General features: G+C 46.0%; 1 protein-coding gene across 1 annotated transcript in view; it reads right to left on the bottom strand.

The window, feature by feature from the left end:
* Positions 1 to 13,993, bottom strand: part of LOC111156397 (citron rho-interacting serine/threonine kinase) — a 219,270-nt gene that overhangs the window by 134,848 nt on the left and 70,429 nt on the right. The window contains 3 exon segments of the mRNA XM_022517252.1: positions 4,950 to 5,069; positions 6,414 to 6,557; positions 7,473 to 7,578. Of these exon segments, the coding sequence (XP_022372960.1) occupies positions 4,950 to 5,069; positions 6,414 to 6,557; positions 7,473 to 7,578 (370 nt within the window).

The following is a 13,993-nucleotide window of genomic DNA, read 5'->3' on the forward strand; positions in this document are numbered from 1 at the left end:
CAAAATGGGCAGAAGGGAGAGGTGTAGGGAGGGCGAGGAGGGAGATAAGTATATTAAGTCTTTAAAGTAACTTAATGTAGGTAGGGGCACCTGGTTGGTTCTGTCGGTTGAGTGTCCGACTCTTGGTTTCAGCTCAGGTTATCATCTCAGGGTCGTGAGATCGAGTCCTACGTAGGGCTCCACACTCAGCATGGAGTCTGCTTGGGATTCTCTCTCTTTCTCTCCCTCACCCTCTACCCCTCCCCTCACGTGCTCTCTCGCTCTCTCAAATAAATCAATAAAAATCTTTAAACTGTTTTAATGTAGATTATGTATCATTAGTGACACCATTTGGAACATGTGTACCTGTATCTAATAACAGCCTTTGAGCAAATAATACCACACAAGCAGCACAGAACCTGAAGGCGTTTGCAACCCAGGAGAGCTTGAAAGGGATGTTCTTTAAACAACCAGGATAAACTGCTTACATGTAGCTTTCTTCCAAGGGTAATCATTTATATAGATTTGTCCTTTAGAAGTCATGTGCTCCTAACACAATTAGACATGGTACTAGTTTTAAAATTAACCTTTCAGATGGCGCAAGGGGGTAATTGGAAATCTCGGTGGAAAGAATCTTGGAAGGTGAAACTCATCATGTCGGTTTCTGACCATTAACTTCTCTGGGACCAAAACTGAATGATGGACTTAACATTGCTCTTGAATGCAAGTCACCCTGAAATTTGGAAGAGTCAGAAATGCTGGCTCTGGTCAAAATAACTTGTGAGCAAAACTCCAGAGAAAGAATTATCTTGTTCCTTCGAGCAAACCTTTAAAGTGATCCAAACAGCCTGACCTTTTCCAAAATGAATTTCTAAAATCAAAACAGAACATTTGAATCGGTTTTTCAAAATTGGATTTACCAAGAGAAATGATTCTGAAAACTTTGGGGCAAAGTATAAAAATATTCTGTTAGCAAAATCAAAAGCATATGCATATGGGGATTCTGAATGAACATGTATCCAATCCAAGGTGACTCAGGGTCGGGGGAAGGACTTAAAATGAAAAGAATAAAGAATTGAGTCAAGACCATCTTTGATATTCACAATATACAGTGAAAATCTCTAAGATCTGTTCTCCCAGGAAATCATTGAAGAGGTATCAATTAAGCAAGGACATGTTTTTAACCGGTAAAAATAATAATAGATTTTTTAAATAATAGGATCTAAAGCAAACCTTTCATCCAACTATAGCAGGCAATCCCCTCAGGAGCACACTAAAGCGGAGGTAATGTTCTTAAAGAAAACTGGATAGTTTTCATGCAAGCACACCTCTCTGTGTAATTGGGAGATGAAAATAATGAGCCCTGAGTGCAGCACGGTCTCATTTCGCTGTGCCCACCCATAAGCATACTATTATTGAAGGTCAGTCCCAGAAGTAGTGGGGCACCAGGCTTTCGTGGAGTGCACACAAAGTGGCTGATACTGGGTTCCAGAACCAAAGGTCTTCACAACCTGCTTACAGTTATCTGAACTGAGAGAGTGGAACATGAGCTGGGTTATGTGAAATGACGCATCCTTTACTTGAATCCTTTACTTTCTGGTCCTTTTGGCCAGGGTTGGATTATGACTTTTGTGGCTCTGGACACTGTGCCTCCCTGGATCCCCTCCTCCATTTAAAAAAAAAAAAAAAGGCATTAAAAATCATATTTTATGGGGCGCCTGGGTGGCTCAGTCCATTAAGCGTCTGCATTCGGCTCAGGTCATGATCCCAGGGTCCTGGGATCGTGCCCTACATCAGGCTCCCTGCTCAGTGGGGAGTCTGCTGCTCCCTCTGCCCCACCCCCTGCTCATGCTCATGCTCTCTCAAATAAATAAAATCTTTTTAAAAAAATTATATTTTACAATGGCATTCATATAGAGACAAAAACATGAGTATTATCTGCGAAAACAGTTTCTTTGACCTAAAAGCTCACTGTTTTTCTTCTCACTAAAAACAAGAACAAAAACCGTGTAAGCCTTTTATGGGTGCCTTAAAGTACTGCTGGCTTGCTCACAGGAACAAACCCTAAGCTCTAGAGGAAGCAAAGAGCTGAGAGAAAATCTTGGGCATCTTTTACCCTCAAGCTCCTTTTTCTGTCTGGAATTTCTGTCGGCAAGAGGGGTAGGTGATTTTTGTGTTTTGTCAAGAGCAAGGACAGAGTGTTGTTCTTTCCCCTCCACGTTTCCCTTTCCTGAGCTGTCGGCGCCCACGGGGAGGAAGGCCAGAATCAAACAATATCTCTATCAGCCATCTGAGCTCTTGGGGTGCCCAGCTTGCTACAAGCAGCAAAAGGAATTCTACCTCATCTGTTGAGTCACTGTTATAATGCTGCCTCCTTCACGGAAATCCTCTAAATCCAACAGCTGACCAAATCCCTGCTTCAGGAAGAGTCTGAGAGAAAATAACTGGGTCTGTTTCCAAGGAGAGCTGAGAGACAGCGGTCGCGTCTCGGCATGGGATGGACTGTCAGTCAGTGCTGAGTGGGATCAAGATGGGGAACCGTGGACAACTTTCAAGGTCTGCCCTAAAGTATATCTTCTGAATGGAGCCTCAGAGTTTTGTGGGAAGAAAGACATACTCTTACTCCATCAGAAATCCCAAAACGCCAACACCTTCTGCGTTACTCAAACTCCGTTTTCCTTCCTGAAGAAGGGTCAAGGTTCATCAGCAGTCCTAGTAATGGTACATGAATTGAGCAATCGCCTGAGACTCTTAGGTGTTTTTATCATGAACCAAATGCAAACACTCTTTAGGGGGTGGCTAAGCAGAAGCACAATGTTCAGAATATTAAAAAATGAATAGCTGTGCAGAAATTAGCTTTGGAGAGAAAACGTGGGGGGAATAAATGCCAACTCTGGGAGGAATCGACAAATCGCAAACCGAACTCTAGGAGTCTGCTGAGAAGCAGGAAATGCTTTTTCCTGGACTGCAGACATCCTGGTCTCCCAAAACTCACCAAAAGCCAATTTAATAAATCCGTCTTCCGATGAGAAAGAAAATCAGAAGCGGAGAAGTTTTCTGCCCCGCCCTCCGCCCCGGTGGAACTTTCAGCAGTCATTAAATCTAAAACTCCACATGTATATCAACCGTGGTATGAATCCTCAAAGACATCTCTTTGAACTCAACCACCAGCATGTACCTTTTCAAAATGTCCTGAAAATTCAGTTTCTATGGAAGTCGTGGCCACCAGCTGCTCCCTCTGGTGGCCAAATGTGGCTTTCATTTCCCCCAGGATGTCCCCAAAAGCAAATCTCCAAACACATTGAACTAATGGGAGAAAAAGAATCCTGTCCCTTGAAACTTTTAGGATGAAAACCTATGTTGATAAAAGGGGCAATGAGTCAACTGTCAGAGCAAACTTTTCAAATTCTATGTGTAACCTTCAAAAATCTCTAAGATTAATATCTGTGTCCAGAACAGATTGCCAACATTACCTTCGTGGGTTTGTTTATAATGTCTTGATCAAGCAAGAGGATAATAACTGATCAGTTTCAAATATTAAGGTGGTACACAGATTGTGCCAACAAAAACCCCAAAACACTCATTCTTTCTTTAGGGAAAAGTTAACAGATCAAATGATTTGTGGGAGTCTCCTGCATTAGCCCTCTCCCCGCTCCCTCCCCACGATGGCTAAGTCTGTGCTACTCAGGGACAAAAATGTTCATTCCCATCACTGCTTCCATTAGATGTTCTGAAATGAATGAGTTGCCTGGTAGCTGATAATTCAGCTCTCCCAATCGTTCATTGCCATCTCTTCATTAAAGTTTCTATTTACAGTTTCATCAAAGGACCAAAAAAATCCATGCTAAAAAGGAAACAATAAAGCAAAATAAAAATGAACCATCCAGAAAGAAAATCCTTATAGAAAGGAAAAAAAAAAAAAAAAAAGGAGAGAGACAGACAGACCGAGAGTAAGTAGGCTTTTTAAACATCTTGATTCTCTTTTCTGAACACTCAGGGGATGCCTTTCTGCACTCAGATTTCTCAGGTTAATTCTGATGCGGCCTTTGCCTCTCAAACACTTCTTCTCTCTCTCTATCCAAGTTAAACTATGAAACATCCTGGCTTCAGGGCGCCTGGGTGGCTCAGTAGGTTAAGTCTCTGCCTTCGGCTCAGGTCATGATTCCAGGGTCCTGGGACTGAGACTCCTCAAGGAGTGTGCTTCTCCCTTTCCCTCTGCTCCTCCTCTCATTCCTGCTCTCTCTCTAGCTCTCTCTCAAGCTCTCTCTCAAATAAATAAATAAAATCTTAAAAAAAAAAAAAAAAAGAAACAAAGAAAAGAAATAACCTGGCTTCCCTCAAAAACTTAAAGTGCCCCTGAAAAGCTATAAAAATATTTTTTTTGATGGTCTAAAGCAGAGATTGGCAAACTTTTTCTGTAAAAAGCTAGATAGCAAGTAACTTCTGCTTTGTAGGCCATATGGTCTTTGTCACAACTACCCACCCTTGCCACTGTAGCATGACAAGCAGCCATGGACACTACATAAATGAATGGGCATGGCCGTGTTCCAATCAAACTTTATTTATGGATGCTGGAATTTGAATTCCATATAATTTTCACATGTCATGAAATATTCTTCTTCGCTTTTTTTCCCCCAACCAGTTAAAAATGCAAAAGCCATTCTTAGCTCGTGGCCATGGAAAACAGGGGGTGAGCCAGATTCGCCCCATGGGCCACAGTTTGGCCACTTTTGTTCTAAAGCTACACCTTTAATTGAAAAGAGTGGCCATGATGGGCTGCAGACTTCAAAAGGAGCTAGAACAAGCGCTCCACCATTTATATAAACCGTGGAGCATCCACAGTTTCCAAATGACCTACATAGCTCTCTCTCCGCCCCCACCCTCCTTCCCTCCCCCTGCCCCTCCCGAAACACACCTCCCCTGGAATTAGAGGTCCGAGGTGCCGCCCCGTGGCCCAGCAGCCATCATACCTGCTCTTTGATTTCCTGGAGCTTCCGGCTCTGCTCTCGGATATCATGGAGAAGCTGCAGTGCTTTGTCATCCTCCTGGGACACCTCCATCCGTGCTTGCTCCAAACTTCGCTTTAAGCTCTGAGGAAAGCAAAAATTTTAATAGGGGTGCCCTGTGGTTCCTGCTCGGTTTGAAAAGATTCATTAAGGGAGCTTGCAAGCTGCTCCGCAGACACCAAGACGCTTTCAGGTGACGGAGCAAAGTTGACAACTTCCAGTTGGTTGCTGGCTCCGGCTTTTTTCATCCTGTAAAACCCCTCGGGTTCAAGAAACATCATCTCAACTTTTGTGTTCTCTCGGGTCCGGCCTGAAACTGCAAACCAGCATCACAACCTGCCTCCTCCCTCTGTCTACCTCTCCTGGCAGATACTTACTTGTGTGCCTGGGACTGAAAACCAGCAGGATCCCTTAGCCTTTCGCTAAACCACCACTGGGAGGGCTACGAAGACTTTTCTGGAATATCGGGGATTAGAGGACTCCCCGGTATAGATTCCTCTTTCAAAGCAGCAATGACTTCCTTCTCGCCTAATTGCCATTTAAGACCCCAAGGAGTCTCATTCCACCTCCTGGCTTACGTTTTCTGGACACCTTTCATCCATAAGGTTCCCTCAACGCTTCAGTGGCACTGAAATACAGATCTGAAACACATATCTGAATAACTTCACCCACCACTGAAAGCAGCCAAATCTGGAATGGAAACATAGCAGTTATTCTTAATCAGCCACGTTCTATAGATTTCCTCTCCCTTGTGAAAAAAACTGGAAAAATGTGTGATTCAACTTCTTAAGACTGTTTAATTGGCCACATTAAAAAAACACCTGAATGAAAAATTTAACGAGACAATGGAGAAGACAGTCTACTCTTGTGAGGGAAAGGAAAAAACAAAACAAAACAAAACCAAAAAAAGTCATATGGTAAATAATGAGCGAGGGCCTAGGTTTTTGTTTTTTGGGTTTGTTTTTTTTTTTCCTTTTGTTTTTTACAGGCTGAGTTTTCTCGTTGCTGCACTGGTTCTAAGCAATGGAAGAGATCTCAGGCAGATTCAAAATACATGTTCCTGTGCTCATTTAGGAGTCGGGCTCTTGAGGCTGCGGGTGGTGGACGGGATACAGGCCAGAGAGGCTGGGATGAGAGGCGCTCGGCCCCTTGGCCGCTCACCGCAGTGACGTTGAGGTCCGCGTCCAGGCTCCGCAGCCTACCTGGACTGCTGGAGCCCAGTCCTCACTGTTCTGGGACCTCCCGCCTGGTCCTGGCTAACCTGCCAATCACACAGCTTGCCTTGGAACACTCCCTCCCTCTCTCTCTCTCTGTCTCTACACTCTGCCATCGGCTGTGATGTGCCTCATGAAGCCGTCACGAAACAGGATGAGACACACACAACAGCAAGGCCGCCTCCAAGGAAAGGGGGCTTTGGGGAAGGCTCACACTGCATTCTGTGATGTAGGTGGCAAGGTCCTGCTCCAGGAGGGATCTCTGAGTCTCAGAGGCCTTCAGCTCCACCTCCTTCTGACTAAGAACAGCCTCCACCTCTGACACTCTCCGATGTAACCGGGTCATTTCCTGCTCCATCTGAAACAGACACATCGACAGGTTAAAAGGGCCCGTGGAGGTCCGTTAGGAGCAATCAAATCTCAAGCAGCCTCCGAAACCACCTGGTGGCTTGGGCTGGCACTAATGCGCCAAAGGTTGGGAAGGAAATACCATTGCTTCTTCGCCCAGGGGGGTGCACAGTTCTTCGTAAGGACAGTCACCAATGCTAAGTCACTCCTCTCATCCAAGACTCGGTTCACACTTGGTCACTTCTCTAGCCCAGTGAGCAAGGAAGCCACAATCACCATTTTTCACCTGTATGCTTTTTGGGTTTGGTTGGGTTTTTGGCACGCGTCACTTTAATTTTATCCCAAATCCATCTTGATCCCCCCCCATCTCCTTGCAAAGATCTAGAGGACCAATCCCGGACAGGGCAAGGAGATATGTATTCGTCTGCACTCTTAGAGGAGTCCCAGGCAAGGAGTGGGTTTTAGGAGCTTCCAGAGAGCTGCCCTGGGGCAGGAACAGTGAGCGTTAAGAGACGTTGAGCATAGTCAACACAGTGGCCGCAGTTACATAAGCAGGAGGCTTAAAGGACTAAGAAGAGAGACTTCGCATCACTCAAAGCAGATGGGAGGCATCGCGGCCACAGGTGAGGACCCACGCCACCTGCCGGAAGAAGCAGACATCGGGCTGGGTCATGCTGAGGAACGGGCCGTTCTAAATCCAGGGCCTCCTCTGGTTAAGATTTAAAGGATTGACGGCAACGTCAAGGCCTGAATTCATCTCCCTCTGAGCTGCTGGAGGCGAGACTTCAGCGAGGGAGGTAGCGCCTCGCCCGCTCGGTATGGATCAGGTGGCTCAGTGCCAGCAGCGGCCCTGGGCGGCTCCCTTGGTGTACATTGACGGGAGGATCCTGGAGCAAGGAGGGAGGCCGGCTGCGGAAATAAATACCTTGTGACACTTGTCCTGGGAGTCTTGCAGCTCTTTGCTTTTGATGAGAAGTTTCTTTTCCATGGAGCTAGTCTTGGCAGGGGAGTCCAGATTTGACACGACAGACCTAGATAAGAAGAAAGCCAGCGTCAAGGCGGCCAGCCGGTGGTTCGGAAAAGCTGCTTTCAGAACCTGCAGCAGAGATAAAGGACCTGCCAGGGTTCTGCAGCCGTCCACAGAGCTGGTTCGAGAAGCTTCTGATGACCTCAAGGCCACGAGGCAGAGAGGCGGACGGAAGCAAGAACGCTGGCTGACCTGGGTATAAACTCAGTCGCCGTGGACCTGAGGCAACGCTTCAACCTCTCCAGGCCCTGGTTGCCGTATCTGTGAGATGGGACAATGAAGGGACCTCTCACAGAGGGGAGCGTGAGCATTAAATGCACGGCGTTGTGCCTACCTGGCTTCTTTCACCTACTCACAGAACAGATACGCACTGTGCCCCTGCTCTGTTCCAGCTACTAGAACAGCTATGAACAAGACAGCCAGGGCCCCGGCACTCCCGGAGCAGAGCGCAGACAGCATGCATCGGGTAACCCACAAACAAAAAGTTACAGATGATGCCGAAGAAGGACGCAGGGGGCTATGGTGTGAGAGAAGGGAATGGGTCAGGGACTTGGTCTAAGCAAGGGTCACCAGGAAGGGCCTCTCTGAGTGGTGACATCTGAGCTGGGACCTGAAGGATAAGAAGGTGCTAGCCATCCAAGTTCTGGAAGGAAACATGCTCCAGGGAAGGGGACTAAGATGCAAAGGCCCTGAGGCAAGAGTGAGCTTACACAGCAAGTGCCTAACAAACATCATCAGTAACAATACTGATCAAATTACTGGTTCTTCTAGCCCCAAGCTAGCCAATTTGCTTCTGTTCCGTTCTATAAAAACAGCTAAAGCAGGTGGCTGGGTGGCTCAGTCCGTTAAGTGTCTGCCTTCAGCTCACATCATGATCTTAGGGTCCTGGGATAGAGCCCCACATCAGGCTCCCTGCTCTGCAGGGAGTCTGCTTCTCCCTCTCCCAACTTGTGTTCTCGCTCGTTCTGCTCTCTCTCAAATAAAAAATTAAAAAAAAAAAAAAAAAAAAGACCAAAAACCCCAGCTAATGCTTATTATGGTGAGCCAAGTAAGTCCCCCACCCCCAACTTGTCTGTGTCCTGATCCCCGGAACCTGTGAATCCATTACTTGGCATTGAGTCAAGGGACTCAAAAGGGACTTTGCAGAGGGGCTAAGGTAAGAGTTCCGAGATGGGGAGATTATCTTGGATTTCTGGGCAGATGTGATGTTATCACAAGGGTCCTTCAGAGACAAAAGTAGAGGAGGGAAGGCAGTGTGACAGCAGAAGTCAGGTCAGGGTCAGAGAGAGAGAGAGAGAGTCAAAGATGCCACGCTGCTAGCTTTGAAGGCGGAGGAAGGGGCCCGGAACCAAAGAATCTGGGCAGCCTCTAGAAGCTGGGAAAGGTAAGGAAACCCGATTCTCTCCTAGAGGCTCCACAGAGCACAGCCCTGTCTACATCCTGGTTTCAGCCCAGAAAAACCCATCTTGGATTCCTGGCATCCAAAACTCCAAGGTGATATAGTTCATGCTGTTTTAAGCCACTTATTTGAGGCAACGTGTTACAGCAGCAATAAGAGACTGGTACGCTTCCTAAGCACGGACTACACACAGGGCTCCGGCCTGAAGCTAGCTGGGTCTTAACTCTTTATCCTCTATCATTCTATGAGGCAAGCTGCCAAGTTGCAAATGATCTCTGCTGGTCTCTACGGAGAGCTGGAGGTCAGGACTGACAGGCGCACCTGACAGAGTGCCCAGGATGGCATCATGAAAAGAATGCAGCATGGCCTCCCGAGAGGGAGCTAGAAGGAGGCCCTCTCCACAGAAAGGAGGCACTTACCCAAACATGTATATGTCACTCACACACTCTGCCTCGTCCCGAGAAGCAGTGAGTTATGGGTGGAGAGGACACCTCTCACTCAGGGCAGCTGCCCTCAGGGATTGGCACCCTGGGTATGAACCCTGGGGTGGGTGAAGGGTAAGGGGAGAGGAATAGCCAGCAGAGGTTCTTGGGCTCAGAGGGACATGTGACAGAGCCCACCACCGCCCCACGTGCCCATCTTTGTTGCCTTGGTAACAGGGTTGCGAGAGCCAGTCATCGGTGAGCACTCACTTCTTACCAGAGAGTGAAATTCTGCTTTCTGATGCCCCAAACTACTTCCTGGCCTACATGAGGTCTGTTCCCTGCAACAACTTAGCCCTCTCTCCCTGGCCCAGTGGCAAGGGCTGGCACGGCAGGGCTGGCCGGCTGGCTGTACCCCAGTGACGGCTCCCTACATCCACGCTGCAGTGGACACCCAGAGGCATGCTGCTCTGTTCAAAATCTGACTCTGCCACTTAGGGAGCCTCAGTCTCCTCATCTGTGAAATGGAGATAATTCTCAACCTACTTCAAAGAGTTCTTGTGAGGGTTAAATGAGATCAGCCGGATATCACCCTTGGCACAGCGCCTGGCACATTACAAGGGCTCAATAAATGTCAACCATGGCTACCGTCGTTGTCATTTCTATCATCACAACCCATGCAACAGTGTAAATAAATACCACATGCCTCGCAGGCCTAGAACAGTTGTTTGAAATAGTAAAACTCGGGGGGGCTGAAAGTATTCCATGCTATTATTCACATTAAAACAAATGTTGATTGTTCACAGAAAAAAATGGGCAACAAGGATTGAAATCCAGAAACAAATTTTTTGACAGCACTTTGGGCAAAGAATTTTAATCTAGTTCTAGAGCTCTCACTAGCCTATTTTCTATCTAAAATCTGGCCAAAACCCACACACATGCACACTTTTTCTTTTTAATCTGAAATGAAATGCGTTGCTTGGCATGACCTTGGGCTGCCTTTGCTACTTCCTATATACCTCACTTCTCTGTGTTGAGTAGGCTAGAGAAGGAGACCCAAACCCCCCAAGGAGGGAGGGATGATCCACACACGGGGTCCCCGGTCCTTTAGTAATCAGGAGACACCCACATGTCACTAAGTTACCCCCTGACCTGGGTCAGCGACGATAGCAGAGGCCATTGCTCTTTGCGCCTGAATACAGCCCCTTCTAGAAGAACGATTATAGGGGGTGCTTGATGTTGGGGTGGGAAGTGGCCCCAAAACTTGACAACAAATGGAGGACAGGATCCAGCAGTATTTACTTTTTAAAGTGCATTGCTGTAGGTATAAAAGCTGATTGCTTATTCAAAAAAAAAAAAAAACAAAAAAACAAAAAAAAGCGTTTCTAGGTCACTCATTATTGAGGCCCAGAATCAAGGGGATATGTGCCCCCCACCCACCAGCACTCATGGGAGACCATCAGACAGCTCTCCTCGCCTCCTGAGATCCAGGTCCCTCTTTTTATTTTGATAGCTATTTTGATGCTTGACAAATGTTCAGTGTTTAGAGGTTCTAAGCACAGCAATTAAGAGCTCTTCAGAATAAAGGTGCTAAAGGAATCTCTCTCTCTCTCTCTCTCTCTTTTAGAATAAATAAAAATCACACCTAAAAAAAAAAGCTATGGTAAGAATGCTGGTACTGAACCCAGACTGCACCTAAGGCTGGAGGAATGGAGTAGGAGTAAAGGTCCTGGAACTTCCCTGGTCTTCAACTGGGCTGCGCATTAGAATCGCCTGGGAAGATTTTATAAAATACTGATGTAAGGCAGTGAAAATATTCCATGGGATACTATGATGGTGGGTCCAGGTCCTTACACATTTGTCCAAACCCATAACACAACACTAACAGTGAGCTCTAAGGTCAACTGTGGGATGATGACGTGTGCCTATAGGTTCAGGAACTATAATGAGAATACCCTCTTGGTGGGAGATGTTGATGACCAAACCCATAATAAACACAACACTAACAGTGAGCTCTAAGGTCAACTGTGGGATGATGACGTGTGCCTATAGGTTCAGGAACTATAATGAGAATACCCTCTTGGTGGGAGATGTTGATGATTGGGGGAGGCTGTGCCCATTTGGGAGTAAATAGGAAACCTCTACACCTCTTGCTACTATCGCTGGGAACCTAAAACTGCTCTCAAAAATATAAAGTCTTATAAAAAACAAAACAACGACAACAAAAGACCCTGATATACAGGACCCAACTAGACCAATTAAACCAGAGACTGACTGGGAGAGGGGACTGGGCAGCGCCATTTTATTAAGCTCTTGGGTGATTCTAACGTACAAAGAGGATTGAGAAGCAGGATGCTAATTAGAAGAAAGCACCTGCAATTTCAGGTCTAGGGATTTAAAACTCATGGTATGACTGTCCCCAGCATTCAGCTCGAGGTGGCATTTTGGCCAGGCCACTTGGTACTGGTGCCTTTTGGTCACTCCTTGAGTGGGGACACAATTCTGAAGTTCATCATGGTGGACTATGAATTTCAAGATAATGTGCAGATTTCAGACAGTGATTAAAGATATTCTTACCCTTATTTTTAATATGTCACTATGCCATTTCCATGAATTACTTCTGTAAGAGAAACATACTAGAGACAGGTATGGCTCAACATATTTGTATTCTACTTATTTCTCATGTAGACTCCTAGTTAAGAAAGTCAGAATTCCCAACCTCAAACAAGCAGCAACGTAGGAGAGAGAATTAATGCCACTACCTTTGTCATTAATAATAGTGTCCATTCATTGAAACTTAACTACGCATCAGACACTATACTTGATACTTTATGAGTTACAAGTTATGTCACTGAACTCACTCAACAATCCTGTAGGATGGCACTGAAATTAAGGGAATGGCTTTTTCCTATGGCCTCTACATGCTCCTACCCCATTACAATGATGTGGGCGCTGGTGTGGGGCAGCAGAACTGGGTTTTGCTTCAAAGTTGGGCTTGCAACCCAATGGCCATAGGTTCAAATCCCGACTGCTACTTCTCGGACGGTCAGCCTTGGACAAACCCAAGAGAAGCAACCCAAGAACAGCGCTGCGGAGACCTGGAGGAGGGAACTTACAGGAGAAAGGGAAATGGATCACTCAAGGGAAGGTAACTTCTATCTGTGACTGGCTGAGGGCAATGCTGGCAGGGCAGCTCCAAGGCTGAGTCCAGAGCAGCCCGGGTGCCCAAGAACTTCCATTCAGGTCAGTCCATAGCCACCTCCAGGAACAGCTCAACGCACACACAAGAGCAACTCTTCCTCCTTCATTTGGTGGCTCGAGCGGGGGTAATTAAATAGGAAACAGTACAGACTTCAGGGGCCCAAGCTGGTTCATGCTCGGGGCTCGATGAGATGCAGTACAATAAGGATGCTAATAAAAGAACATGCAGCCTGCCCACACTTTGCTTGCCTACTCCTCCTGGCCACATCTCTGATACACAGCCAGTTATACCCATGGAGAGAAAAGGCACTTCTGAGCAGCGGGAGCATGCAGCCAGCCACCCACACACAGCAGTGCTGTCTCTTCGAGCACGAAGCCAAGTTTGGGTTTTCCTCTTTTTTTCCAGCTTCTATTTTCTAGAAAAATTTACTCTGAAATCAACATCTCTTCCTGATATACACACCTGCTTTATAATTACAGGGGCCCAACAAGTATTAATAGAGGTAATGGTATATGACACACCAAGGGAAGGTTGGGTTCGGTGGGTTCTGTTGCAGCAAAAAGAATATTTGCTTAAAATGTGTTAGATGTGACCTAAAAATTGCTTTCCATGTAACTTCAACATTTAAGTACAAATGATAAAATGTAGTTTTCCCGGTGTCTATAATAATCCACATGACTCAAAAAAATTCCTTAATAAAGCTACCAAGAGAATGCTTCCTAGCCAAAGAGGAGACAATCCGTACTTCCATCTTCAAGGAAGTCTATGCGTTGAGTATCTCTGGTCACTGCTATAATAATGAAGATCATGTTTAAGCCATCAAGCCAACCATTTATTCCCTTGGGAAGAGGAACCCGAGACTGCAGAAGATACCACCAGATCCCAGAGGACCCAGATCACAAATCACAGATCTTCTCGAGATAACCAAGAACAGATACTTGAGTCTAAACCCAGGGAATCAAAATTAGCTCAGCTGAGGGCCCTACCTTAATTGTGGCCAACAGCACTAAAAATACATGCAACAGCAAGATGTAATATGGTGCAAAAAATAAAACACTCATCAGCATTCTGTTCCAAAAATATATTGGCTTTTAAGATTGAGCATTCTGAAATTTATGAACTAACTTTATAAGCCCATTTAAAAATACACAAGTGGTGTCCATCATGAACACTTGGAAATATTAAAAATACATCTCTACTAAACTTTCAGAGTCTAGCTAGCTTTGGGGCACCCTTCCCTACCCATCTGCACCACTCTCTCCCAAACACACACACAGCAGTGGTCTCCGGCTGAATTAGAGTATTTGCTTGGAACGATTAATATGTAACTCTAGAAGCATTTATTTAAAGTCACATAATTAATGGAAATGTAGCTACTGGTGGGACTTCTCACACA

This window comes from Enhydra lutris, unplaced genomic scaffold (genome assembly GCF_002288905.1).
Source record: "Enhydra lutris kenyoni isolate GAN:26980312 unplaced genomic scaffold, ASM228890v2 scaffoldscaffold46, whole genome shotgun sequence".
Lineage (NCBI taxonomy): Eukaryota > Metazoa > Chordata > Mammalia > Carnivora > Mustelidae > Enhydra > Enhydra lutris.